The sequence below is a fragment of the Brachypodium distachyon genome, chromosome 1 (genome assembly GCF_000005505.3).
Source record: "Brachypodium distachyon strain Bd21 chromosome 1, Brachypodium_distachyon_v3.0, whole genome shotgun sequence".
Classification (NCBI taxonomy): Eukaryota; Viridiplantae; Streptophyta; class Magnoliopsida; order Poales; family Poaceae; genus Brachypodium; species Brachypodium distachyon.
The window spans coordinates 44,142,375-44,169,640 of record NC_016131.3 but is presented as its reverse complement, the minus strand read 5'-3'; the positions used below and the strand labels follow the sequence as shown (position 1 = coordinate 44,169,640).

Sequence of the window (27,266 nt, the reverse complement as noted above, 5' to 3'; positions counted from 1 at the left end):
CTCCTGACTCTCATTCTAATTTACTCTCCTACCTCGTACTACTACTAAGCTGCCAAAAAGGATCCGAGTGGGCGATGTTGCATGAACAAAGCAATGTCAAACGGCGGTGCATTCAATGCATGTGCTTGCTTGCCTGCTTCGTGAAAATCTTAACATCTGGGATGGTGAGTCAGGATTTAGTCGCCACGCCAGGTGCTTCTCGGTTCCACGTGTAAACGGATGAAGTGTCTTTTAAAAGGCTAGCAAACAGAAATCCAAACAAACAAGGTCTTGGCTGGCTTGGTTTTTAAAGGGCTAGCAAACAGAAATCCAAACAAACAAGGCCTTGGCTGGCTTGGTTTTTAAAGGGCTAGCAAACAGAAATCCAAACAAACAAGGCCTTAGCTAGCTTGGTGAGATGCCATGCATGCTTGCGTGATTGATTCACATAACCTGCTGTCAAAACAAAAAGAAGATTCACATAACAACCTTTCACTAAATAACGCGTTTCAGATATTTAGGTCAACCTGATAAGTTTTGAATAGACATTTGAGCCTTCAAAGCGCTGGCACGTTAAAGAACACGTGTTACAAACATCTACTGTAAATAGACACCGCTTTGTTGCAGCCAATATTTTCAAAACTTCAATCATACAACCAGAAACACTTGGGGTTTTTTTTTCAGAACAAAGAAACACCAGTATATTTAGCTATTTCCAATACAAAAAAAAAGGAAGATATGACATTCAAGATGCTTCCACAAAATTATATTCCAACCAGTTTATATCATAATAGGTACGGAGTATTACCATTCTACAACTCATTTTGCATTGCCTTCCAATACCATTTATCCTGCCATGACACGATCAATTGACCTACAGTTCAGGCAATATATTTTCGCACTGCCTCCTGCCACGGGCACAAGCAATTGTACTGCATCTACAGTTTTGGTAGTTTTTATCCGTCAAAAGAATGCAGTGTAGTCAAAAGGCAGTACAAACAGTGAATCGCAGACAGAGCAAAAATGCTGCAGATGAACTACTATACAAAAAAACATCATAATAACATGCAAATATAATAAGAAAACTAATAATCAAAGATGTGCAAAGAAAATGTAGGTGTCCAAGACGGCGTGCACAGATAACATACTTTTGGCTCCATGCAACTATTCTCAGGTAAAGCATCCACCATACTGGTAAAAGGAACGCTCCAACAATAACTAGATAATTTATCGAAGTGTCAATAGCACAACTTTTCTGATTTGAGTGTGTTAAGGACTCAACTCATTTCGTATGAATTATCTACTCTATCGGAACCAGAAATCCTCAACTCCACGCCTCCAAAATTGTGAATTCTCGTGTCCGAAAAAACCCGGACAAGATACTCGCGTGCTGTTAGGCCATTCTCCAGAAAATTTATCCTGCTTCATGTAGCCGCACCATCCCAACGAAATGCAGCTTCAAAGCCTTAGCTCACGGCCTCAGCATCAGGTAAATCAGAATGACGAAGCCAAGCCCGAGCATGAAATTTTGACTCTTCATAGTTTCAACAACTAACTCCGACCTGTAAGTATCAACCAGTAGATAGCTGCTCGTAAAGCCTGTTTAAAATTTTATCTTTATTACTACCATATGATGCAAGCTATAAAACCAGAACAAAGACTAATGACGAACGTTATGGCACAGATAAAACTTTGCTTGCGCACCAAGCTACAATGACCAAAATAAGGTAAAGTCGACACATCAATCAGTGCATGGCCATTAATAAAAGCATGTAGATTTCAGTTATATGTCCTGTAGTTCCCATGATGGTCAAAGATAATGGACAGCGAGGCGGTTCATTACCAGTTTCCTGCTGCAAAAGAACTCTGTTCTTTGATGGCTTCCTCTACTGCAAATTCTTCTAGCAGTGCACGCTGACGTTCGTTAACCACCCTGCAGATTGAGAATTGTAATTGTCACGAACCAAACTGAAGCAACTTACAAAAATATGCAGTATGCTGTGAAAAAGAGCAACTCACAAGGGGAAATGTATTCGGAATCGGACATACTGATCTCCAGTATATCCTGCCTGGTTTGGCAAACCTGGTAACATTACTATCCTTAGCACTTCACCAGAAGCAAACTCTGTTCTTAAATTTGTGTATCAGTATAACTGACCTTTCCCCCTTAAAACTACGACCTGCCCTGGTTGAACTCCTTTGGGTATCTGAATAAAATTATAACAATTGTCAACTAACGAAACAATAAATAAAGGGAGAGTGTTATTATATAAAACTCGACAGCCTGCTTGCTCAACAAATACATGGCGACATGCGTCTCAGAGATTGAGCTATTACCAGGCCCAGGCATTTTAACTACAAAAATGCTACTACTCTAGGAAGCATTGAAATTTGGACGGTGAGGTTAACTGCCCAGTTAAACTCTTATAAGATAAAAGATACTATAATTACAAGAAGTGTGAACTCTGGAGTGCCTCTGATATTTTCTCGGTGGTTTACCTTAACTTGTGTTTTACCATCTAAAGTAGGCACTTCAATTTTTCCACCAAGCATTGCCTAGAGGAGTTAACAAAGAAAATATCAGCAAAAACAAAATAGCAATTAACTACAGAAATTCAAATGTTCACACACATCATCAAATGCAAATTGATACTAGAGCACCGGCTTTACAACTTTGACAGCCAGTAGTCATGATAATGATCTTTCCTAACTCCTAAATCTCAACAAACTAGCATTTGCTCAAATAATACATTAACTACAGGAAAAGTCCCTGATTTTTTCTACTACCTGTGTGAAGCTTATCTTTTTGTCCACATGGATATCAGCACCATCTCGAACAAACACAGGATCACTTGCTACCTACAATATAGATGGTTCATGGAAGAATCAAAAGCTGGATTACTTGAGATAAGAAGGCTGATAGAACAGCAGCATTCTCCAAGTTTTCGACAGATGAGTCCGTACAAACAATGTTGATTCATCAGTACACCAAACCACTTATTGGATGGTGAAGTAACAGTCTATTTCTTATGATCTCAATCTGATATAGCCATGAGAAGGAAACCCCCCACCTTATACAGGAGCATACCAAGCCCGGTGGCATAAACCATGCACAAAGATGAGGAATTCCACAGTACAACAGATGTCCATTATACCAGGAGTAAGTACAAAGCAATCTACTCTTTAGGTGCACATGCATAGGTGCAATCAACCATGAAAGAAGGGAAAAAAGTAATAAAATATTCACACTAAGATATGGCTATCATGCCACAAAAAATGTACTCCCTCCAATCAATAAGTGTCTCAGATTTAGTACAACTTTGTACTAACTTTCTACTTAATCTGAGACACTTATTATGGATCGGAGGGAGTATTTAAAGTTTGTTTCACACGCTGAGAAACAAAAAAGACAAATTCGGCTATGAATACTTGAATATTACCGATGATGTGAATAACTGTACTCTCCGGAGCTATGGACAGAGAATTTCTCTCTTTTGTTTCCCAATATGTGGATCGAATTTAGACTTCAAATTTTGTGGTATGGTCATCTTAGGTCAATGTTATCCATTTCATTTGAAATATGTCATGACCTATTCTATCTCCAAATAGCTAGATTGCATGGATTGCACTTAAGAGCTAGACTGCACTGTAGTTGCTCCCCATTATACCCTGCTCATAGATCCCTCAACATTCATATGCTCAGACAGACGAAAAGCAACTGGTGCTTGTTGTGGGGCTACCTACTCCCTCCGTCCCATATTAAGTGACTCAAATTTGTGCAAATATGGATGTATCTATACCCAAAAAGCGTCTAGATACATGTAATATCTCGTCACTTATAAATGGGACAGAGGGAGTACTAAAGATCTCTTAAAGAGGCTAATCTGCTAAGTGATATTAAGTAAAAGTAAATGTGCTGCAGACTGCAGCACTAGGCACACCTAGCAATGTTAGCACTGCAGATACAGTTACCACTCCAAAACATACCTAGCGAGATATAAATAGGCACTATTTGTGGGTCCTGTAGTTTTTAGCAAAATCAAGAGGAAACCTGCAATCATGGCCTAACAGAAATGCTGGAATGCAGGACATGCTACACCTACTGACCTACTGCTCATCTCAGCTAAGACATACTTGATTTTTATAGGCAATATAATGGGAAAAATATTATGCTTAGTATCTTCAAATAAACAAAGGAGGATTAAGGCAGTTCACAAGTTCAATTAACCAAATCAGCTGATATGTTTTTTTTTATTATACCCATGTAGATCAGAATGTCATGGAAAAAATTCACAGCAGAACAGATTACTTTTACAACCCTAATTTTTTTAATGCTTCCTGGTTGGCGCTTTCTAGTACTAAGCAATTAAATATAGCTGATAACAATTAACTAAGCTTGGATATATGTGAAGTGGTGAACCGATGAACCGCGGTACTTACAGAACAGATAAGTGGAAATACGAAATAAAAAACATGCATGACAGTGTATTCTCACTCGAAGCTTAATGTATAGACTTCCAGGTAAGGCTCCATGTCCACCACTATTTCCAGCCTCTGGCACATGAATTGTATCACCGGAATCAACACCTACAAGAAGCATGCAGCAGCTGAGAAGAACTATGAAGCAACACCATTCTTACTGGCAAAACTAAAATCTAAGAGATGAATGTAACTGATTATGAATTCAAGTTTCAAAAGGACTAATATGGGGCAACAGATATGAATATACTGCAGCAAGGCATCCAGATTTTGGCATGTAACTGGTATGCCTAATTTGTGTGTATTAAATATGGTAAAAACATCAAGAATACATGTGGTTGCTCCTCTAGCTCTGAACGAAATAATGCCAGGATAGTCTAGAATTTCAACATACTTGGCGATTGTATTAGAACATAAGGTAGCTCCCAAATAGTCTAAATTATGGCATTTCTGGAAAGAAGAGGGCTGGCAAAAGATAATTGAACTATTGAAGCTTAGTTGCACGGCACCTGCTGGAATGGTCACATTTACATATTTCATACCATCCAGCACCCCTGAACCTTTGCATGTCAGACAGTAATCCTGTAAAAATCATCATATGTGAGATAGATAAGAAAAATGACAATCTTTACATGTTACTTGCAGGGACCAATACCTTAATTACTTTCCCAAAGCCTCTACAAGAAGTACAAATGGATGTGAACGGGTACATAGAAACCTGCAAAAACCATCGGTTCAGATTTAGAAAGTATCTCTACCAAGGTAAATCTAAATGATAAAGCAAATACTTACCCTTCCTTCACCTTTACAAGAAGGACAAACATATTTCCTTGCATTGGGCAAGTATCCTCTCCCATCTACATAAAATATACATGAGGATCTCTTCTCAAAAAAGAAAAGAGGAGCATGGGATAAACCACAACAATAACTTATGCATAAGAGTACTTTATGTCAAGCATTTGTAGCCATCCTAATATTTGCTGATTGTAACAGTAAAATTCAGCGGGTCATCGCCAACATTAGCATTTCATGCCCTATCCATGTCCAACAAAAAAGATCATCTTCTTATTGATTACTGGAAAGGGGTTATATCATGCATGCACAGCAATCATAGTTCACCCACATTATTTTCCACAGTTGGAAATTTTGAAATTGGTTACTGTTGATATAGAAGTAGTAATTTACATACCTCTGTGATAAAGTCTTCAGATGGGAGAACAAAAAACACATACATACCTGCCTATCTTACAGTTCATTTTAACCTATCAGTTTTTCATTTAGAATGCGTGCATGAATTCCGATACAACTGAGAACTGATATCGGAACATGCTTTTGAAACAGTAACAGGGAAAGAGGAGACCATGATATCAATGATGATGCTCTCTACTGATATCGGAACATGCTTTTGAAAGAGTAAGAGGGAAAGAGGAGACCATGATATCAATGATGATGCTCTCTATTTTATATCATATATGGCATAGAACTGTATGCAAACCAGGAAGACCAAATGGAATATGATCTTCCATAAAGAAAACTGTTAACTGCAGGAGCCGAGCGAGGGGGGCTAGGCCCCCTCCCCCGCCCCCCCCCCCCCTAAACAATACTAGTTAGCTACTTCCATTAGGAGGCCTAATAGGCAGGACTACTAGATTAGCCTTGAACCTTCATTAGTTGCTTGGCATTAGAACTTTAGAATGCCTAATTGCCGAAGCATTCAAATAAGGCCCAATCCAACAAGCCAGCCCACAAGTGCTCCCTCGTGGTAAAGCCTAGTCGCTACAGTAACGGACACAACCCATAATTTGTTGTTCACCGAAGGAATTAGATGGATATCTCATGTGAGTCACGCCAAGATGCGCGTCCTACGGAATGATTTCTGAGCCTTCAACAATTCAATTTCACATACAAGTCACTGATAGCTGGCTGCAACTGATGCTACGGCATTGCCGCCTCTTGGGTGCTACGTTTGTTGATCAATGTGACGACGTGCCGGCCGCTTCAACTCAGATTCTCAGATATCTCATCTCACAACTCACGTCTAGCTAGACCTAAATCTCAGGTTTGTCATGTATTATAATCAGATCCATAAAAACAACTAGTTATTAGATTGATTCAAATTACATTACTGGTTTCTAGACTATATAACTACACATGTTTCTTGTTTTTTTTTGTCTCGATACTATACTGAGATTTAATAGATCGTTGTGTAAGTGCCTTTTAAAAAGACTAAAAACCTCAGCGAGATGGGAGTACATAAAACAGATATATTCAGGAAATATCAAAATATAGTTCTGTAGCAGAAAGTTCACATCCAACCATCCAAGTATGTGCAGCAAAATGATTTCTGCATAATAATCTACAAACTTGCTTGATGCAACAGATATTTAATAACTAAATAAGACTAGTAGTAGTTCCAGCATAAATAGGTACTCACCACACGAGTTACACAAATTCTTTGCACTGAAGGGAACTTGCTTTGTACATCCTTTAGCAGCTTCACTGAAAGACAAATTCACCTCTACCTACTTAAGTGAAGAGACAAAATAAGTTCTTGACTAAAGATATTGTTACTTGGACATGAAAGAAAAAGAATCCAAAGAGTGAACCTCAATGTCATTGGCATGTACATCTACATCATGCTGAAAAACCTGAAACATAGAAAATTAGTGATACTCTAATGTGAAATGTTGTAAGTAAACATAAAGGAGGGAGGGTATTAAGTGTAACAGAGAATAACCTCAGAGAATATTTTGTAAAATTTACTAGAGAAAGGACCATTATTTTGTCTGTAGAATTCTGCAAAAGGGTCCTGGCTCTGTTTGTTGAATCCTGAAAATGGATCTTGAGATGATCCATAGAATTCCCCCCTACCCCTTGAGAAATTTTCTTCTGAACCTCTCGAAAGTAGCTGTAGTGTTACAACAACATAAACTTAGCAAACACATTACTGGATCTCACACTTCAATTTGTACAATTTAGAGAGCTTGAGCAAGAATGTTCCACAGGGTCTTAAAATTAGTGGATATTGGAAATCGGAATGTTGTATTCCCATAAATAAATAAATACAAAAACCTACTAAAAAACAAAAACAGAACATGGTAAAAAAATATTAATAGCTCAAAGCAGGTGGTAACTTATTACCATGTCATATTGCTGCCTCTTTGAAGGATCCCGCAAAGTCTAGAGTCCAACATTAACAACATATGAAAATGTTAATTTAGGCATGATAACCCAACATCGAAGCTAAACACATGGTGATAACTTACTTGCCTCGTATGCATCTCTTATTTCCTGAAATGTCCTTTTCACGGCAGTATTTCCTCTATTTGTATCTGGATGGTACTTTTTTGCAAGCTGGAGAAAAAGTTGTTTTGAGGCTTAGAAGCAGAAAACTGTAAGGATTTAAATTAAGCAGCAATACCATGAGAATGTCACCATTTGAAAGAAAAAGAAAATTCCAAAACATGGAACAATATAGTTCACACAGGCATACAAGATTAATTGTCTCCATAATATATCTGTTAAACGTAAACCTAACTACCAAGTTCACTCATCAGTAAATCTAGTTTATCTCATCCCAATCCCAGGTGGTCTCAGTTCTTAAAATGTACGCACAAGTACAAAAAGGTTTTAAATTGGTGGATCCATTGTTCGTTATCAATTATATATACCCCAAAACCATTTCATAAGGATACTTCACAGTTCACACAAATAGGTAAAAGCTCAGAGATCTAGTGTCTTTTTCTAAAGTTAACCAGCACCACTATGAATAAATGATAGAACATAGATTAGACTACCGCCTGATAAATGGATGTTAACTTTATGACATTGCCATATTAAATAAATGACGAGCAAGCCTACTCAGGTTTCAAGATTTGCTAAACTAAGATGTGATACTCACAGAATGAAAAGCCTTCTTTATGTCATCCTGCGAGGCATCTTTAGGAACATCAAGAATCTTGTAATAGTCCTTCTGCATCGAACAATGTTGACCTGACAGATGCACCCGGAAATGTTTGGTGGGTGGGTGTGGTCGCAACAAATTGATGATGATAACAGCATGATATTATCATATTAAGGTTCATTCATCTAAGACATCAACCTGTTGAATGAAAGAACCTGCTCGGTACAGATGATGTCAACGTGGATCGACCATAGCATCTATCAGCAGTGCCACTGGAGCTGCAAGCTGTGCGCATTCTCCAGACAAAACAAATATTACAAGATGGGCAAGTACTAAAAAAAGACACAAGATCAACAATATAGAAATTAATGAAATTTGAACGATATAAGTATCTAGTAAATGGATATATTTGCTTTAAATCTGCACCACCATTGCATATATAAAAAGACTCATTTTTATTTTGTGGTGGGCGAACAGTTTGTTTGATGTCTTTACCATAGCAAATTTTTCCCTAACCATACAGTATGAACATACGCATCCACATCAGTATACAGGCCAAATCAAGATCAGCAACTTATCCTATATAACTAAACAGCTAGTCCACACCAACTTAATTTTTCTGGTTTAAGGCTACACCATCACATTGTCAGCCTTTGGTTGATCGCTAAGAAGTCTAAATTTCCTCTAATTTCATGACCATTGGATTCACTTTTAGTGTTTCAGATACAAAAAGAAGAAACGGCCTTGCTTTGACCACTGTGCCGTCAAGCAACACATCTAAACAAGCACGCGGTAGAGCTCGATGCCTTTATTTTCTTCATCGCCTCCCCTTCTCAGTCCACTCTTCTGCTTACCACTTACACTTAGTAGCCCACCTATATCCCCTCCCTCCCTCTCTCTCCCCCATGCTAATGATTGCATTATTTTGGTTCTTGTTTTCCTAAAATGACAACCACCAAACCATTTGTAAGAAGTACTACAAAGCTATTGTGTGCGATCTAGTTCGCCGTTCACCACACCTAATGAATAAAGATTAAACATCTGTTATAATTTTAATATGAATAAAGAAAACTAATGCCATCATACCACAAATTCATAAGATTGTCTACTCGCACAGTGTTTTAACAAGTAAACAACAAGGTGTCAAATATCAAATAGTACTTTAATCAAGTCAGCAAATGAATACGACACTATGTATGACCCTGGACCTGGATCACCCCAAATTTATAAGAAAAATAAATAGTTCTTCCAGAATCTGGTTGTTTCTCCTCTTTGATCAAATGAGTCCACCTTAGAACCCAAACTGCTCTCGATAGGCACTAACACTAGCAGTTACGAGTAGGAAAGCGACTGTTCACTGTTTACAGCACACGCGAGTGATAAAATTATAGCGAGCACCAAATGAGTAGGTATGGCCCATAACAAGTGCTGACATCCTAACACCTGTTTGTGTGAATCATCTTTGTTACATGGATATGTAATTGTCATAAACTGCGTCTACCTTCTATTAAAGCAAAAACCTAGCGTATGATGAATGAAACTAACATGTGTGTCCAATCAAAAGATTACTTGAACTCCTCCAGCCCATCAAATTATCAATCAGTGTTAGACCAAAACTCCCTTCTTGCCAAATTATAAGGAGCACATGCATTTTGATATTCAACTTTGGCAATAAAATCTGAGTTACATGCCTATTATTTTTACCAGAATTCACATTCAAAAGAACTTTCAGATGGTATAATTTTTTTATTAACTCGTATATTAATTATTAGTTGATGGTCAAGTTATTTCGAAATACAAGGGTGCTTTATAACTTGGGAAAGGGGCACTAGCAGTTTTTGCAGAAACCAAACCAATACGAGATCAAATAAAATACATTAGATGGAAGGAAATTACGGGTACACAGCCGAATCAATATGCTTCTCTGCTCAGACACCTGCAGGTAGAACTCGAAATGAAGTAAACAACTGCAACCTCGTTAAAACCCCAGACAAATAGGGGAAATGGGAAATGAACGCGACCTCGCATTACCTCACTGGAGCGGAGCGTGAGGGGCCTGGACGCGAGCCGGAGCCAGCCGAACCGGCCCATCGACGGCGGCGCACGTGGCGAGCGGCGTGCCCCTTACCCTTTGCGCGAGAAATGGCGAGTGGTCAGGGCGTCAGGCCGGGTGATGGTCAGCGGAGCCCTCCAGCCGCGTGCGCGAGGAGAGGCCCCGGGCTAGCGAGGCAGGAGGATGGTCGCAGAAGTGCGGAGGGTTCTAGAAGATTCGTCCCAGGAGGCCGTAGGAGAAGGGGGCGATTGGGGAGGAAACAGGAAAAGGGCTGCGGAAAGCAGTGGCTGTTTGGATGCGTGCCTGGCCGGGAGCAACCCTGGGGTCTGCCTGGAGGGCGTTTGGTTGGCGTCCTGGAGCGCCGGCGAGCGGCCGGAACGGGAAATCTCGTCGTACGTCTCCGCCGCCTAACCGCCCCCGTCCTCCGCGCCGTCGGCCACCTCCGCACCCTTCCAGCGCTCGTCCCAACCCTGTTCCGCCTTCTGGGCTATATCGGGCCGGCCCAGAGTGTCTCGTTATTGGGCATGCGATTCCTCCATGGCGACCAGAGTGTCTCGTTATTGGTCAAAACAGTAAATTAAAAAAACCACCGCTGTTGATACCAGTTTGCGTTTTGCTTGAAAAAACCACCGGATTACGCTAAACATCCGGCTACTAGTGAATAATCCCGAAACTGACAAGAAGGGCCCACACGTCAGGTCCTAGCTGGCGCCACGTTAGCTCGTGGGCTATTTGACTCACCAAGTCGTCTCCTCCGCATGCCGTCGCCGCTCATCCCCACACAAGCCGCCCCCTTCGCCTCCGCACGCGGATGCGGCCGCTGCTATGCACCGTCGCCGTCGCCTCCAGCCACCTCATGTTGATGTCCTGAAGGTCGCGGATTGTCCAGGAGGTCGAGAACTCAGGCATCGACGGGCCTTTTGCTCGTCGGGGGAGAAGACGGCGGTGTGCAGCTCGAGGCCCTAGATAACGTTGAGCATCCGACGCACCCTGTCCGCCCTCGAGGCGCCCTGCTAACGGGGCACGAGCGGCTGGGAGCAGGGCGCGGGAGCGAGCAGCGCGAGCGGGGGCGCGAGCGGCTCCGAGCAGCGCGGGGAGCGAGCGGCAGCTTGGAGCGGCGAGGCCGCGGGCGCGGTTCCCGGAGGAGCGTCTCTAAGCTTCGGCCTGGGAGAGAGAGTGGACGAAGGAAGAAGAAGACACGGAGAGAGTCACGGTCCGGCTAACTGAGAGATTTTGGGCACGCTGGATGATGAGCTGGACGACACGATGGCCCGACATGTGGGTCACAACTATCAGAAACACTCTTATTCGCTAGCGACCGAGGGATTAGACTAATTCGGTGGTTTTTTGCAACCAAAACGCAAACTGGTAATAATGTGAAAGCCTAACCCCTAATGTGATGGTTTTGTGTAATTTATTTTTGATCAAAACACAGAAAATAAAACGTTGCCAAAAAGACTAAAAAAACGACAGCCCTTCGTCCTCCCACTTCCATCCTGACGTGGTCCGCCAATTAGTTAGACCGAGCATTACATATAAAAATACGCGTCAAGCACACTCACGCGTTGTATCACGAAATTTCAAATTTATCTACAAACTGAACATCTAACTGACCGGGTTACTAAATATTCTAGAAACAGTTCACTCCGTTTTTTAATGGAAGGCGTGTATTTATCAGCACCAATATCAACGCATACGGCCAGCACCAAGAGCAACTGCTTGCTACTAGTCCAGTGCAAGAAACTGCTCCACGCATGGGAAACTGAAAGCGATGCAGTCTAAGAAAGTGCCGATCTTTCCTCCACCCATGCAGCGGTCTACTCATTTTTCTCCAACCGTACGCTCGCTTGGCCGGTGCTAAGTCCGCGCCTTACATTATGAAAAATCGTCTGAAAATTTACACGCCTTATATATAAAAACGGAGGGAGTAATTGGAAGTACAAAGTACAAACTAGACATAAATCTTTTGCACCGTGTACATCTAACTATAGCATTACAGATGAACGTACGTGTCACGCGCTGCATCAACGAATAAAGAAGTCCATATTTCACCCTCAAATGTGACCCTATAGCCGGATAACCCCCCGAACTGCAAAACCGGTTATTTAGACCCTCTGAATTCCATAATACCATTTAAATCACACCCCTTAGCGGTTTTGGGGCTGACGTGGCACATTTGGGGCGGTTTAGAGGCTGAGTAGACAAAGTTGGCTCTTGTTTGACCAATGACGTGGCACACGGAGTTGAAGATGGTGCTCTGGCCGGACAGGCGGACGAAGTTTGCGTGGAACGGGAGCAGCGCGGAGGCGTCGGTCCAAGCGAAGGTCTTGTCCCAGAAGGAGGCGACGAGAGGGGCGCCTGCCTTGGCGTGCGGCAGCGCGAGCTCTGAAGCGTCCGCGGCGTCGAACACCTGCGCGGGCCACCAAGGGTGGCTCCGCACCTTGCACCACACCATCTCCGGCGGCACGAACTCGCCCCTGTGCTGGAAAGCGCAGTCGTAGCGTGCGAGAGAGCAGCCGTCGTCCTCCGCCTCGTCGCCGCCCCCTTCCTTGTGCTGCTGCTGCAGCTTGGGTCGGCCACGGCGAGTGATGTGGGTCGGGGTGGCCCGATCTTTTGATGAGATTGGTAACTCTCGATTTGGGTAGGAGGAGACGTTGACGATCCGACTACGGCCTAGGAGGCAGCGCCTTAGCAATCGATACACCAACTCCAGAGGGTTATTGATCACGCGGGGGCACGATCAACCTGACCACGAAGGTCTTTGTTCCTGCAAGCAATCAAAGAACAAGCAAGAACAAGATAAATAGCGGATGCAATCTGAAATTACGAATATACTATATCAAACCAATGTCTCAACGAGACGATAAGTTGGAGTCTTGACGACGGTAAAACAGGTGGTCTAACCGACACACGCGATTACACGAAAGTAGCAAAGATGGCTAAACTTTATCTAATCAAAACCCAAGGCTCCTTAAGGGGGGCTCATGGTGTATATAAAGGAGGAGGGAGAGATATTTTCGTCCACCTTGAGTAAGGAGGCCGAAATCCAACTCTATCTCTAACTTTCCTAACAAACTACAACTCTTTAGGAAACAGAAAAACAGATCCGTCAGCTTGTTTTGTCCGTCACGGTCAGCACGAGTCGAATCTCTTGATGGGGCCAGATCCATTGGAAAGGTCTTGTAATTACCTTTCCAACAAGTACTTGTTTGCTTGATTTGGACTCCGGATGCGGCTTGGGTGATTAAAACAAATTCGGGTCTCCTGGCAGCTCGGACCCGAATCGGATTCAACTTTAATTCGTGATATCTTTCTCTAGCAAGCTCCGAACCATGTGCCGTTTGATTTGTTGGAAAGTACACTTGAAATCCTTCCCTCTCAGCTGTATGAATGCTTGATTCTTGTTGGCCCTCATGTTCGCCTCCATCGTATCTCATCTTGACCTTGGACTTGAAAAGCTCGACAAGATACCTACGTAATAAAACGAGACAAGATAGTAGTAGCTCCGCCTCTTCATAAATATGACATTGAAACAATTACTACTTGAATTCACCTGATTATAAATCTTGTCAAATATTATAGAATTGAGGGTACCAAAGGTCGTATCCATGGTTAGCATGTCCATATCAGCGAGGGCTCCTGAGAACCTCCTCGACATCCGGGCGCATGACGCGGAGGCGCGAGGGGCGCGCGGGGGTGGCGTCCTTGTTGTCCCCAGGAGCCTTCTTAGAAGCTTTGGAGCGCGTGGCCATGGCGCTGGCTGGGCACGAGGCAACACGAGAGGGGAATGGTTAGGTCAGGGCTCTCGCTGGCGTCTGTTTGGGACCAAGAATACAAGGAGAGAAAGAGAAGGGCGGACCGGAGACTCGGGGAGCTTACAGCTGAGGACGCGCTTGCTTCCCGGACGGGCTCGAGGTCGCCGGAGATGGGGAGTCAAGTGGGGAATTGGAGGAGGAGAATGGGTTGTGTTGTGTGGGGAGGAGAAGAAGATGGGGCGGCTTTGAGAATTCTGGTTAAGACGGTAGACGCCGTCGTCATAGATGCGGTCATGGTCGGGGAGAGCCAGCGGGAGCTCGCAGAACAAGAGCCAACTTTGCCTACTCAGCCTCTAAACCGCTACAAATGTGCCACGTCAGCCCCAAAACCGCTAAGGGATGTGATTTAAATGGTATTACGGAATTCAGGAGTTTAAATAACCGGTTTTGCAGTTCGGAGGGTTATCTGTCTATAGAGTCACATTTGAGGGTGAAATTTGAACTTCTTTTCTCCAAGTTCATCTACAAATTGAAACTCTCTGCATACCGGGCCAGCCCGTTTAGTTGGCCTAGGAACTAGACTTGCGTGCTTTTTGGGGCCGGGCCCCTTTGGCCAGCTATTGCTACACGCATGGAACGATCAGTGATGCCACGTGCACGGATCATGCAACTCACAAAGGGATCCAATTACCGTAGATTGTGGAAGAAATTGCAACACAAACTGTCAAATGAAGATCATTAGACATATTGTGAAATATATTTCATAGTATGTTGGTTTACATGCACTATATATGATGATATTTTTTGTTATAAGTTTGATCAGTTTTTAGAAAGTTTGACAACCAACAAAAGTTATAGTCGCTACATTTTTCGAACGGAGGGAGTATATGAACATGGACAAGGGGATTAAGACTTGTGTCTCATGATTTATACCAAGTACTACTGCTAGAAGTATATACTCCTGAACTTGTAACCTGTTTGGAGTTGTGCATGCAACAAGTTTTGCGGGCATATGGATCAACGCCAGCAAACCGTGATCGACCAGTTTCGTAACCCAAAGCATGGAATGACCAGTGATGCCACATGGATCATGCAACTCAGAAAGGGGTCGAATTACTGAAGATTGTAGAAACAAGTTGCAGCACTGTATATATCTAACTGAGCGATCAAGAGTTAGTTTCGACTTTTGAGTCGATTTGCTAAACCAAGCATTACAAACTGAAGCTCCAAGTGCATCTACAAACCGAAACTGTCTGTGCACTCACAAACAACACATGACAAATTGAATTGCAGAAACTCAACTGTAGTTGGACGCATGCATGGATTGACCAGCTAAATGGATCGCGCAACTCAGAAAGGGATCAGATTACAGAAGATGGCAGAAACAAATCGTAGCACAAACTTAAGCAGCAATATTCTGCACTCTATATAAACTGATGACCAAGAGTAGTTTTGAGTTGATTGATCAAGCCGAACATTGTGCTCGAATCTGTTGGAATTTTAGGTTAGGTCCAAGGCCCAATCTGAAATTAATTCTTGGAAAATCTCAAAAACCTATTCATGTAGTGGGATGGAGAAGTGGCAATAGTCCCACATTGCTAGTTTAGGGGAAGTTGGACCAATATATAAGGCAAGGGAAATCTCTACGCGCGCTCCTCCTCCTCCTCCTCCGCTCGCCTCGCCTCGCCTCGGCACGACGCGCATCTCATGGATCGAGTTTGAGCCAGGTCGTGCTTATCTTTTTGGCAGTCGGAATCCATTGCGGACGCGTAACAAATCTCGATAATTGTGGAGTTGGTTTTGGTTTTCTAAACCGAACCGAAATCCGCATGCGTGCCTATATAATAAGACTACCCCGGCCTCCGGACGGACGACGCCACAACCTTAGCCGTCACGCCCACGATCCAATCCCGTTATTCGCTGCCAACTGCTACTCCATCCCGTCGACTGCGTGCACAGATCGCCGGGAGAGCAGGCCTCCGGAACCCCGACCTTCGAGATCCTGCCGGGAGACGGTCGATAAAGTTTTTGGGGAGCGTTCTCACGCGACTGCTCGCTTCTTCACGTCTCTGTTTCGTCGGCATCTTCATCACCAATGGCCGACGACCTCGGAGATCCCGCAGCTCAGGCTGCCGCTCTAGCTCAGCAGCAGCAGGCTGCCCAACTCCAAGCCCAGGCAACTGCTGCTGCACAGGCGCAAGCGCAGGCACTGGCCGCTGCTCAGGAGGTAGTCAAGGCTGCAGCTGCTGCCGGCGTGAACATCGACGCCACCGGACTCGTCACCGACCTCAACAAACAAACACAAGAAAAGAGCACAGCACCGTACGTAATCTGCTCTTTCTCGTTGATTTTGATTAGTAGTTCTATTATTCATGCCATGAAATTAGATGAGTTTTATTGGTGTGAGTTGCTATTTAATTTGTCTAGTTTGCATGATATAATGTGCTACATGTTTTACACACTGTCTTTTTGATTAAATATTTATCGAAATCACCTAATTATTCAACAGAATCTCCAAGTTCATCTACAAACTGAAACTCTCTACGTAATCAGTACTCAGACATAGCAATTGGTACGTAACGTCGATGGAAAAATGCGGCGATCAAAACTCAATTCCTGCAAGGATCGGCGACCAGAGAAGAGGAAGAGGGACTAGCAGAAACTGCTTACTGGTGATTCGATGGACCGAGCGGGAGTCCGTGCTATGCTTGGGGATGCCGCACGCTGATCACGAGCAGGAGCCTCCGGGCGATGACGAACTTAACGAGAAGGGCATGCTGCATCAGGCGCACCGCGTCCATCGCCATCTCCAGCTCGTCGGTGGCTTGGCGCAGGAGATCCAGGGCCGCGGGCCCCCAATCGTTCCAGACCGGGGACGGCGGCGGGCTGTCCCTGAGCATGGAGAGGACTCCCGTGGCCGCGCGTCCGCTTGTCCAGGCGGAGTGCAGCCTCTGAAGCGCCGTGTTCACGTGGTCGTCGGCGGCGACAAGGTGCTGTCCCCAGGCGTGCCAGCCCGGCGCCATGACGCCCTGCTGGAGCCCGATGTGCGGCGCGCAGAAGGAGAGGATGTTGCCGGATGCCGTGCGGAAGCCGACGATGCGCTTCATCCCGTGGTCGCGGATTTCGGCCGTGGCGGTCCGGGTGGCAGGGACGGCATCGCTGGCCGAGCGGAACAGCGCGCGGACGCCGTCCATGGGACCGGCTACTTCTGCGTGCGCCATGCGGACGCTGTCGAGGCTGTCAACAGCCGCCGCCTTCGCCGTCCACCTCCACTCCTCCATTGCCTTGCCGGCGCCTTTGCGGGTGTCTGGCTGGCGGTGCTGCGTTGTAAGTAATCAGAGACGGATGTGTCTATGAGGCGCTATTTGTAGGCCCGCTCGATGGAAGCGGTAGATAATTTCTTACCCTCGATCTTTTTTTTTTAAGCTAATTTCTTACCCTCGATCGGCAGGTCCATATTTTTACTGCGCCCGGCAGAGGTAAACATTCCGTTACGGTTAGTTTAAAAAAAAACATTCTGTTACGGACTGCGGGCCGGTGAGGTAGTTCCAGCTGGAGACGGTAGGGCACAGGTAAACATTCTGTTACGGGAGTGGGGTCTGCCGCAAGGTCGGACCCACATGTCAGTGAACCACGCGGCGTCGTGCAGAATGACCTCAGCTTCCACGTCACAATCCATCACGGGACACGACACACACGCCGTTATACACTTTGTCTCTCTGAACTTTTGGTCCCACGTGTGGGCGACCCACCTGTCGGTGAAGATGATAGTGACACGGGATTGGTAACTGCCTGAGTTCTAGGCTCGTCATCTCTCCTGGCCAGGCTAGCTATTTCTTTCTTTCTGGGAGGACAAGGCCGAGGCCGGGGGACGAAGGGAAACAGAGAAGAGCCTGCGTGTGTGTTCGAGATATAGAGATAGAGAGAGATGGCTGAGCCAGAGCAAGAGCCAGAGCCGAGTCAGCAATGGAGGTCGCTGTTCCAGGGTGAGGTGCTCATGGCGCTGCACAGGTGCCACTCCGCCCTGATGCATGTCAAAGCCGCGACCGAGGCCCTGGAGTCGCCGTCAGAGGTGCTGAAGGCCTCCGGATACATGTGCGTAGCGCCTGATCAGTCTGCTATACTTTGTGGTTTTGAACTTGTGATGCGCATCTAATATCTAATTAAAATAGCAGAAATTATACGGTGTAGATTATTTCAAAGTTATCGTACTGCTGAGAATAAATCAAATCCATTGATAGAACAGAAGATCTACGGTGGAGATTATGCCAAATATAACGGATGGCTGGGATTAACCTATTCCTCCTTCCGTGCGTGCATATGCACATTCTTGCGTCACCACGGCTCGGCGGGACCGCGGGAGAGAGTCCGATTCAATTACATGATCGATCTCACCGGAGGAGAAGCCAGCATATATACGTACGGACGCTGCAAGGACCCTTTTTTTTTTCGGCATGCAAATCACGTCTGCTGGAAGGACTCAAAGACACGTACAGCCGTACAGCCGGTACAGGTATACAAGGAGTACAACAATTCCGATTGTAGTTCTATCGGAGGCATCAAACTGATATACCTGCAAGTCATGTATACCTACTCAATTTCAACGACAAAACAAATAGGAAACAAAAAACCCTACCTTAAACCAGATCCTCCGAAGGATACATTTGCTTCGTACAAACCTTTTTACATTTGATTTTATATACTTCCTCCGTCCAATAAAAGATGTCTCAATTTTAACTAAATTTAAATGCATCTATACACTATGTCATGTCTAGATACGTACAAATTTTGACAAACTTGAGACATCTTTTGTTGGAGGGAGGGACTGGAAAATTTAATAGTTGGATCTATAAAGAAAACTCTAATTTGTATATAAATTTTGTTTTGAAAATAGGAAATTCGTTGGATACGGATAATATATATATATATATATATATATATATATATATATATATATATTATTAACCATAACCAGGTGTACCGCCATATTGGAACCGACGGCATCGTACGCCGATACACGGCCTTCGGGATGTATCCATGAAAGCAAGTACAATCTATGAACCAATTAAAGAAATGACATGCATCAACTACGACGAAAAAGAGGAGAATTATAAATGATGCAAATTTATCGATCATATGTTTGATACCTTAAGACTCGAGCAAAAAAGGCAAGCGACAACCACACCTCACATGGCAGTTCAGTAAATGACTTGATACTGAAAGGGAATAGACTAAAAAAATAGAAAAAGAAATAGTGTGGCGAAGATGCCATTTGTATCGGATGAAAAAACATGACTAGCCAGTGCATTCGGCTTTCATACATCTGTAGATGCACAGTCGCTGAATACATGCTTGCGTCAACATCCGTCGACCGTTAGCATCATCCTACAAACAAAAATGCCGGCCGGAAGCCAATCTACCAATGGCGCACCCCAATACATGACCACGATGGCAAACCGGACACCTAAAATCGACTCGCGACCGGAAACCAAAAGCAGCAGCAACACGAGAAATAACGGGGCGAAATAAGTGAGATTTCGTGTCGAAGGTTTTTCTAAGAAAGTCATACATGTTAATGGATAATGGGCCTAATAGGTACAAATTGGGCTGTATAAAAATCAATGCTTACTGCACGATCCACTCACAAATTAACTATGGATTAAAAAAATCTAAACATTTATAATCGATGTCTAAAATGAAACTTTACAAATATCTAAAACAAAGAAGCAACAAAAAACATATGTTACCTACCAAAGGTTAGACTTTTGTATTTCACACGATGTTAATAAAATAACAATATCTAAACATCTATAATCGATGTCTAAAATGAAACTTTTCAAATATCTAAAACAAAGAAGCAACAAAAAACATATGTTACCTACCAAAGGTTAGACTTTTGTATTTCACATGATGTTAATAAAATAAGAATAAAATGTTTCCAAAAATAATTTAACAATTCTAAATACAATACATCTAAATTGGGTACAAATTGAATTTATTAGAAAACAAAAGCAAGAACATTAAAAAATCGCTTTATTATACAAATCTAGCGGCGCAATCTGCGCGGGGTGACCCGCTAGTTGTAATTAACCCGGGAGTATATATATTGGTCTTGATCTTTTCTTTTCTGCAATGCAGATATATTACTATATGTTGGTTTTGTTCACAGGCCAAAATAAAGGTTCTTCAAACCTTGTTGTTTCTTTTCATTTTTTTTCTGTCTTAGTGAAATGGGGGAGCTAGCTAGTGCTTAATCGTTTTGTGAACATATATTTGTTTGTCTGCTTTGCCCTTTTTCGAAAAAGCTGATATCGTAAATACGTAAGGATCGTGCTTAATTTTATTATATTTGGGGGTCCTAATATTTGGAATCGGGGATTATATTAGATTCCATGCACTTCCATTTTTGAAATGTGGAGATGAGGACACCATCACCACCACAGGTAAATGATGTTGATTGCCCGACTAATCGAGTGATGCCGGATGGGGACGAAGAAGCGGCAGACTAGCATGAGGGTTGGGGAGGAGGGGAAAGGAGGAGTGTGCGAGATGTCGATGATATCAACAAGGTCGATGAGAACTGACTGCTAATGACCGTCTCGTCGGGCTTTGAGAAACGTCTCATCCAATCACGGTAGGTGGACCAACTTGAAGCTGCGAGTCATGTCGGTGAGTTGTTGGAGCAGTAAGAGGAGGGGATGTGTAGACCGGGACGTGTTGAGGCGGGAAAGTGGAGTTGAGGAGTGGGGAAGGGGTGGAGGCAGGAAGAACATGACGAAGAAGAAGATCAGTTGCTGCTGAAAAACAGTGGCTAGGGGACACCATGGATCCACATTCGGGCACAATTCAAAACCAACCTATGTCGTTGTGTTGGGTATTGATCGATCCTGGTCGAAAGAATAGATGCCGTAATTTGTACCAGCTAGCTTTCTTTGCTACAAATGTTGTCTTCAACTCAGTCACATTCTCTCTCACACAAACATATAAACGGTCATGCACTTTCCCTAGACACGTCACAGGGACAAAATCCAGCACAAGTACAGAGGCGCACACGGTTGGGTGCTTTTGCTGTTTTGCAGCATGCATGGATCATTCAACTCACAAAGGGCGGATTACTGAAGATAGTACGTAGAAACAAGTTAATTAACGACAAAAAAAACAAGTTGCATCAACAGTAGTTAGTAGTTAGTTAACCTGATGCTCACAATTATGATGTGGAGGTTTTCCTTAGTGTGTGTACAATGAGAACGCCAGGAGAACGAAGAAGGCGAGCATATAATATAAATTAATCATACTCATCTCAGCCCTTACAGGGTGGGATATTCTCTGTCCCGATAAATAAAAAATTCCCGGAATAATAAATAGGAGTAAATTAAATAAGGTGTTGATATAATTGGAAATCCATAAACAAATAACAATTGACTAAAAAAGAAACAAAGTATCTAATCGAAAGAACTTATTTATTTATTTATTTATTTTCGATTAAACAAAAGGGTTTGCAAATAAAAGCAAATGGGGGCTCTTTTGTATAGGATGTTGAAATTCTTACACGTTTGGTATCAGAATACTAAGAAATAAGCAGTCTGCTTTTCTTAGCGATGCCACATAGGATAATTGCTGATGTGGAGGAGAGATGAATGCATAAAGACATTAGCTTTCTCTTAGCTAAGAGATGATCTCTTCACAAGAAGAGTAAGGCAAAAAAAAAGGCAAATTTCTCATTGTATTTCCTCCGTCCAACAAAGGATGTCTCAACTTTGACTAATTTTGAATGTATCTATACACTAAGTCATGTCTAGATACATACTAATTTTGACAAACTTAAGACATCTTTTATTGGACGGAGAGAGTAGTAGATTTCACATTTTTTTAACATTTATTTATTTAATTTTATTCATCTAACCATTAATTGCAAGATAAGACAATAAGAGATGACCTATTGTATAATATATTTTCTTGTCTTCTCTAAACGACGTACACATTAAAGAAATGTTAAACCATTGTACATGCCCTTACCGTCTTTCCATTAAAAAATACGTTTCAAGCACGCTCACATGCCATATCGACAAAACTCCAAGTTCATCTACAAATTCAACATCTAACGGACTTATCTCTAACTCAAAATCAGATGACTTCTGATTAGCAAAACCGTAATTAAAATAGCGTGTTCGAATACATCTTTTTTTCCAGCTCCATTGGTCAGCTGCTCCTGTATAAACTAACACCAATTCCGCTCCCTTTATTCAACCGTAAAGAAAATACTGCACCTTGCACAATTTGTACGCTACCCGTCTCCCTCCAAAAAATAAATGTACGAAGAAGAAAAAGGACAGGAACAAGTCGGCTGCCATTTTCAACAAGGCGAAATCACCATCTTCTTATTTTCTCTCTAGCGGCGCGTTTTTCGTACGCGCAAGCGCAATCGCGCATGAGCTCCTTCCAAGAAAGGTCACATGGGCAGGAGGCCGTGTTGAGTCCGCGGCGTCTCATTTTCAATCCTCCTCACGCATTAATTCCTGATTACGATCCGCGCGCTCACACGTGCCGCGCCGGCGCCGCTGCGTCTTGCCCGTTTGATCGGCCGACCATCCCATCCGAGCAATTGGACTGTGGACGGCGAATAATTCCAACGGTAATTCCTAGTCCTGACTCCTGAGCTCAGACTCGCCGGACGATCGCCTTCTCCTCCTCCGCCTCGTTCTCGCTGTCGTCGTCGGCGACGGCGCCGCCTCCGCCGAGGCAGTCGAAGCGCACGCTCCCCATCTTAGCCGAACCCACGGACCCATCGCCCGTCTTCTCACGAACGGCTCTCCCCTGCCCCGTAGTCGTCGCTGCAGGCGTCATCGTCGTCGTAGAGCCCGCCGGCAGCACCCCTCCTGCTCCTGCTTCGGCGTCCGGCGGAGCCCTCCTCGACGCCGCCGCCCCCCAAAACAGCACCCTGGAGGAGGAGAAGGTCCTGGCGATGAACGACTGCTGCTGCTGCTGCCACCGGTCCGACCGCCCGATCCGCGCGCTCCGGGCGTCCCGCGCCACCGCACGCCGCATGCTCTCCGCCTCCATCTCCCTGCGCACCTGCTCCGGGAGCCGCAGCGTGAACCGCTCGAGGTCGAGCTCGCGTGGCCGCCGCGCGGAGAGGGAGAGGGAGTGACAGTGGCCCGTGGAGTGCGCGCGCGAGATCGACCGCCCTGACCGCGACCGCATCGCGCGGCGCTGGCTCCCGATCCTGTCCAGCTCCGTCGCCTCCTCCTCCTCTTCCCTTCTCCTCTCTTCCTCCTGGCCGTTCATGTCGATGGCCACCTGATCCTGATCCTGCTGCTGCTCCGAGGACACGTTGGCCTCAGCCGCGGCTGCTGGCTCCACTTCCTCGTGCTCCTCGGGTTTGAGGCTGCAGCGGCAGACGGGGCAGGTGACGTGGCCGGCGAGCCACTCGCCGATGCAGTCGGGGTGGAAGGCGTGGCTACACTTGGGGAGGAGCCGGAGCTCCTCGTCGTCGTCGAACTCGCTCAGGCACACGGCGCACTCCAGCACGGCCATGTCGTCCTTGCCCTTGCCGTCGTCCCGGACACGGAGCGCCCTGGCCTCGGCGTACGTCATGGTGGGGAACGAGGCTACAAGGGCGGGGTCGAGCCCGTTGCGCTGCTGCAGCTGATTCTGCTGCTGCTGCTGCTGCTCCTGCCGTGACAGCGCTAGGAGCGCGGCGGCAGGGATGGCGGGGCCGGAGGAGGCGCCCCCACGGCCGCACTGGCGGATGTAGATGGAGAAGAAGCCGATGAAGAAGAAGACGGCGATGAGCGCCACCAGGAGCACCACCATGGGTGTGCTGAAGCTCGGCGGCGGCGGCTGCCTCGCCCTCGGGCCCGGCGGCTGCCTCCTGCCGTCGTCGTCGTCGTCGCTCCTGTCGTCCCGCCAGTCGTTCGGCTGCGCGGCCGCGCCGGCCACGATTAGGAGGAGCAGAAGCAGCGGCAGCGCGAGCGCATGGCGGCTCGGCTTCGTATTCGTCGTCGGCATTGGCGTGCCGTTTTTGTTTTGCGTTTGGACGACAGGGTCGTCGTGGGCTCGTGGGAGCGCGGGGAGCGGAGGTATAAAAACGAGGGAACCAAATGGTAGTGTAGCGCCCCGGAACGGGTCTAGTCGTGGCGTCTGGTGGGGGGCGGTGAGAGCGTCGGCGTACGCGAGTCGCCGGTCAGATTTGTTGGGTTTGGGCTCAGGGATTTCCTGGCGCGGCCCGCGACCGTCCGTCCAGGTGTCTACTGTCTAGACTCTAGAGAGAGCAGGGCGGCCAACACGCCGATGCATCATGGGTTGGACTTTGGAGAGGCGTGCGTTGCATTCCTGTGGCCAGAGATCGGTCGACAGATACGTGAGACAGAAGAGATCGATCCTGGAGTACCATATCGTACGGCCGGTGGTGCAGAGCCTGGAACGAAGATCAGACAAAGCTAGCGACGACGTAGATGTCTGTCGCCCGCTCGTAACGAACCCAGTGATGCACCCAATGTCTCGATCGACGTCGTTCATGAAGCACGAAAATAGCAAGTGCGGCTACCAGATTAGCGCTGACGGCTTGTTAACTCGGATCAATCTTATCCACCGGTCCACCAATTGATCCGTTCCTTGTGAAACAATTTATTTTTTTGACTGTACGTTCCGTGTGAAACATAGGTTATATACCATTTGCCGCCGCTGCAGCGTGCCAAGACCGCACCAAGACCGGGGGAAGCGTTAACCCATGGGACCGGGTCTACCCCTCCACCCCGTCTACCGTATCATACGGGTAGGTCGCTAGTCCAGTTCACTCACCAAAGTCCACGCTCCGCCTCGAAAAAAAAAAGACAGAAATGCACACTCCACGTGGTCGAGCTCGAATCACGACCATATTGCGTCGTCTCTGCATTTGTGTATGAAAACACGCCACGCGTCTTAATTAATCAAGGAAACATGCCATTACAATATGCTAACGGACCAAAGGTAGCGGGATGGTACGTTCGAATCGAGGTGCACAGATACGTTTGCAGCGGAGATTATCAATCATAGGCACACACACATTGCCGGAAAAACCACAGGAGAGAAAGAAATGACAAGATACATGGAGAATGTGCTCGTATGAATAATGTGCGATGAGTTTTTGGCTCATGGTCGAAGGTTCTTTTTCTCTCCGTTTCCGACCTACTTCTTTCTTATTTCGGCCACATGTCCTAGATACTACAGTAGTATCCCGTGTCATAGTGTTATTGCTTCCTTCTCTAATTCATGGGTTTTCATGGTCTATATCAATGGCGAGAAGAGAATAACTGCTCCAAATTCTATAAGTAGGATAAGAACGATAACTCACACAGGTCATGCACATGTTCACTCTGTATCTAAACTTGCAAGCGAAGTTTATTAGATAAAAATACTCCCTCCGTTTCATAATTCTTGTCGAAATATTACATGTATGTAGACTAGGAATAGATACATCCATTTTTGTCAAATTCGAAACAAGAATTATGAAACGAAAGGAGTACAATTTATTCTACGCTTCGTTGACGGAATTACTTCGAGAATACAGTCCACCGTCTGAACTCTACTCTTAGCAAATGCAACAATCTAACTATTTATTCCCAACATTTCTTAATATCTATACATTTGGGGGGCCCAGAAGAAAAGTTCTAGATACTTGCTTACTTGGACATTATATATTATATTGTAGGGGAACATTCTTGTTGATAAAGATGATTAAAAAAAACTTATGTGCATTAGTCGTAAATAATTTTAAGATTGATGCATTTTCAATCAAATGTTCATGTTTCTTAAAACATGTTTATATTTTTGAAAATTTGTACATATACCAGAAGTTAATATTTATGTTTATAGTTCTAAATAAATCTTCATAAATTTAGAAAAAAAATTAAAAAAAATTCATGCATTTCAAAAAAGGTTATCATAACTTGAAACGTGCAGGGTTCTCAAAAGGAGTGTTCATGCATATAAAAAAAGATGCTGATGCATTTTGTTGCAATATAAAATGATAAATGGAAAAAGGAAAAGAAAAACTATAAAGTAAACGAAAGGTGATTTTTTTTAAGAGAACGTACATTTTTTTGTGAGTATAAGAGAACGGACATAAAAAGGGGAAAAAGGAAGATGAAATGAGCATGGCCTCCCTGAGCCTCCAGGAGCTCGTTTAGGCCGCCGCTAGGACTTGTTACTAGGCCGTTGGTGGCCCATTTGACGGGCTGCCTTGTTCGGCCACAAATCAAATTGGGCCGACTTTTCAGCCCAGAATCTGCAGAATCGCATTTTTCGAAAATCGTTTCTAGTTTCTCATGTCTGGTTTGGGCAAATTTGGGCTTGTTTTATCACATACGATTATTAACGAAAATTTTCTTTGGTGTCCCAAAATCCGCCAGTGATACTTTGTTAAAAAAACGTCTGCGGCGAGGGCTAACCATATAGTGTATGGTTTTAGTAAACCATTTGCGATTAAGTGTCTAGGATAACCGTATTCGTAGTACTGTAGTAGTCAAAATTAGCCATTGGATTACACAAGAATAAAAGATCATGCTATGTTGGTTACTTTGTATGCGTGTCAAAATTTATCACTTTGACAAATGAGCATACTAAAGGCTACCCTACGTCCCAACAAACAAAAGTACTTAACAGCTATACCTGTACCGAACATAGAAACAAACCTAATCGTTCCATGTTAGGTACGTGACCACCAACCGGATACTGGAGATAGACCTCAACTGCATTGCCGCTTAGCTAGCTAGCTTGTTCTCTACTTTTCCTGCCCGGCGTCCGGATAAGAAGAAATCCCGCGAGTACACAAGGAATGGTCGACAAGACTGACTTATCTTAGTGTAACACGTCAATTAGAAAAGACAACAAAACATATTATACAATGAGTTATCTCTTATTGTTATATCTTAAAATTAATTCTTAAATGAATAAAATTAACTAAATAAATTCTAAGAAAAGGCAAAATCTAGTACAATGTGAAATTTGTCTTATCTTTGCCTTATCATTCTTGTGAAGAGATCATCTCTTAATTAAAAGAAAGCTTGTGCCTTTTTTTCATTTCTCTCTCTTTCACGTCAGATTTTATCCTACGTGG

General features: G+C 44.4%; 2 protein-coding genes across 4 annotated transcripts; both read right to left on the bottom strand.

Moving 5' to 3' along the window:
• Positions 1 to 1,053: 1,053 nt before the first annotated feature.
• On the bottom strand, positions 1,054 to 11,352 carry LOC100844350 (chaperone protein dnaJ 1, mitochondrial). 3 transcript variants are annotated; one of them, XM_010229550.3, is made up of 19 exons: positions 10,394 to 10,984; positions 10,259 to 10,298; positions 8,561 to 8,647; positions 8,360 to 8,451; positions 7,729 to 7,812; positions 7,600 to 7,638; positions 7,196 to 7,366; positions 7,065 to 7,106; positions 6,893 to 6,980; positions 5,251 to 5,315; positions 5,114 to 5,176; positions 4,968 to 5,040; positions 4,475 to 4,566; positions 2,767 to 2,838; positions 2,479 to 2,535; positions 2,138 to 2,186; positions 1,999 to 2,062; positions 1,823 to 1,912; positions 1,054 to 1,578 (listed from the first exon to the last, which is right to left on the bottom strand). In XM_010229550.3, the coding sequence occupies exons 1-19, from the start codon at positions 10,451 to 10,453 to the stop codon at positions 1,551 to 1,553; spliced, it is 1,356 nt and encodes a 451-aa protein (XP_010227852.1). In that variant the 5' UTR covers positions 10,454 to 10,984; the 3' UTR covers positions 1,054 to 1,550. The 3 variants fall into 3 exon arrangements, with proteins under 3 accessions (XP_010227852.1, XP_003564082.1, XP_014753019.1); XM_003564034.4 differs by having other exon boundaries at positions 1,054 to 1,541; positions 10,394 to 10,975; XM_014897533.2 differs by lacking the exons at positions 10,259 to 10,298; positions 10,394 to 10,984 and adding an exon at positions 11,157 to 11,352 and having other exon boundaries at positions 1,054 to 1,541.
• Positions 11,353 to 22,190: 10,838 nt separating this feature from the next.
• LOC100821163 (E3 ubiquitin-protein ligase ATL31) lies at positions 22,191 to 24,463 on the bottom strand. The gene has a single exon (XM_003560867.4). It carries the CDS (start codon positions 24,176 to 24,178, stop codon positions 22,829 to 22,831), a length of 1,350 nt encoding a protein of 449 aa, XP_003560915.1. The 5' UTR covers positions 24,179 to 24,463; the 3' UTR covers positions 22,191 to 22,828.
• Between the last annotated feature and the right edge of the window lie 2,803 nt (positions 24,464 to 27,266).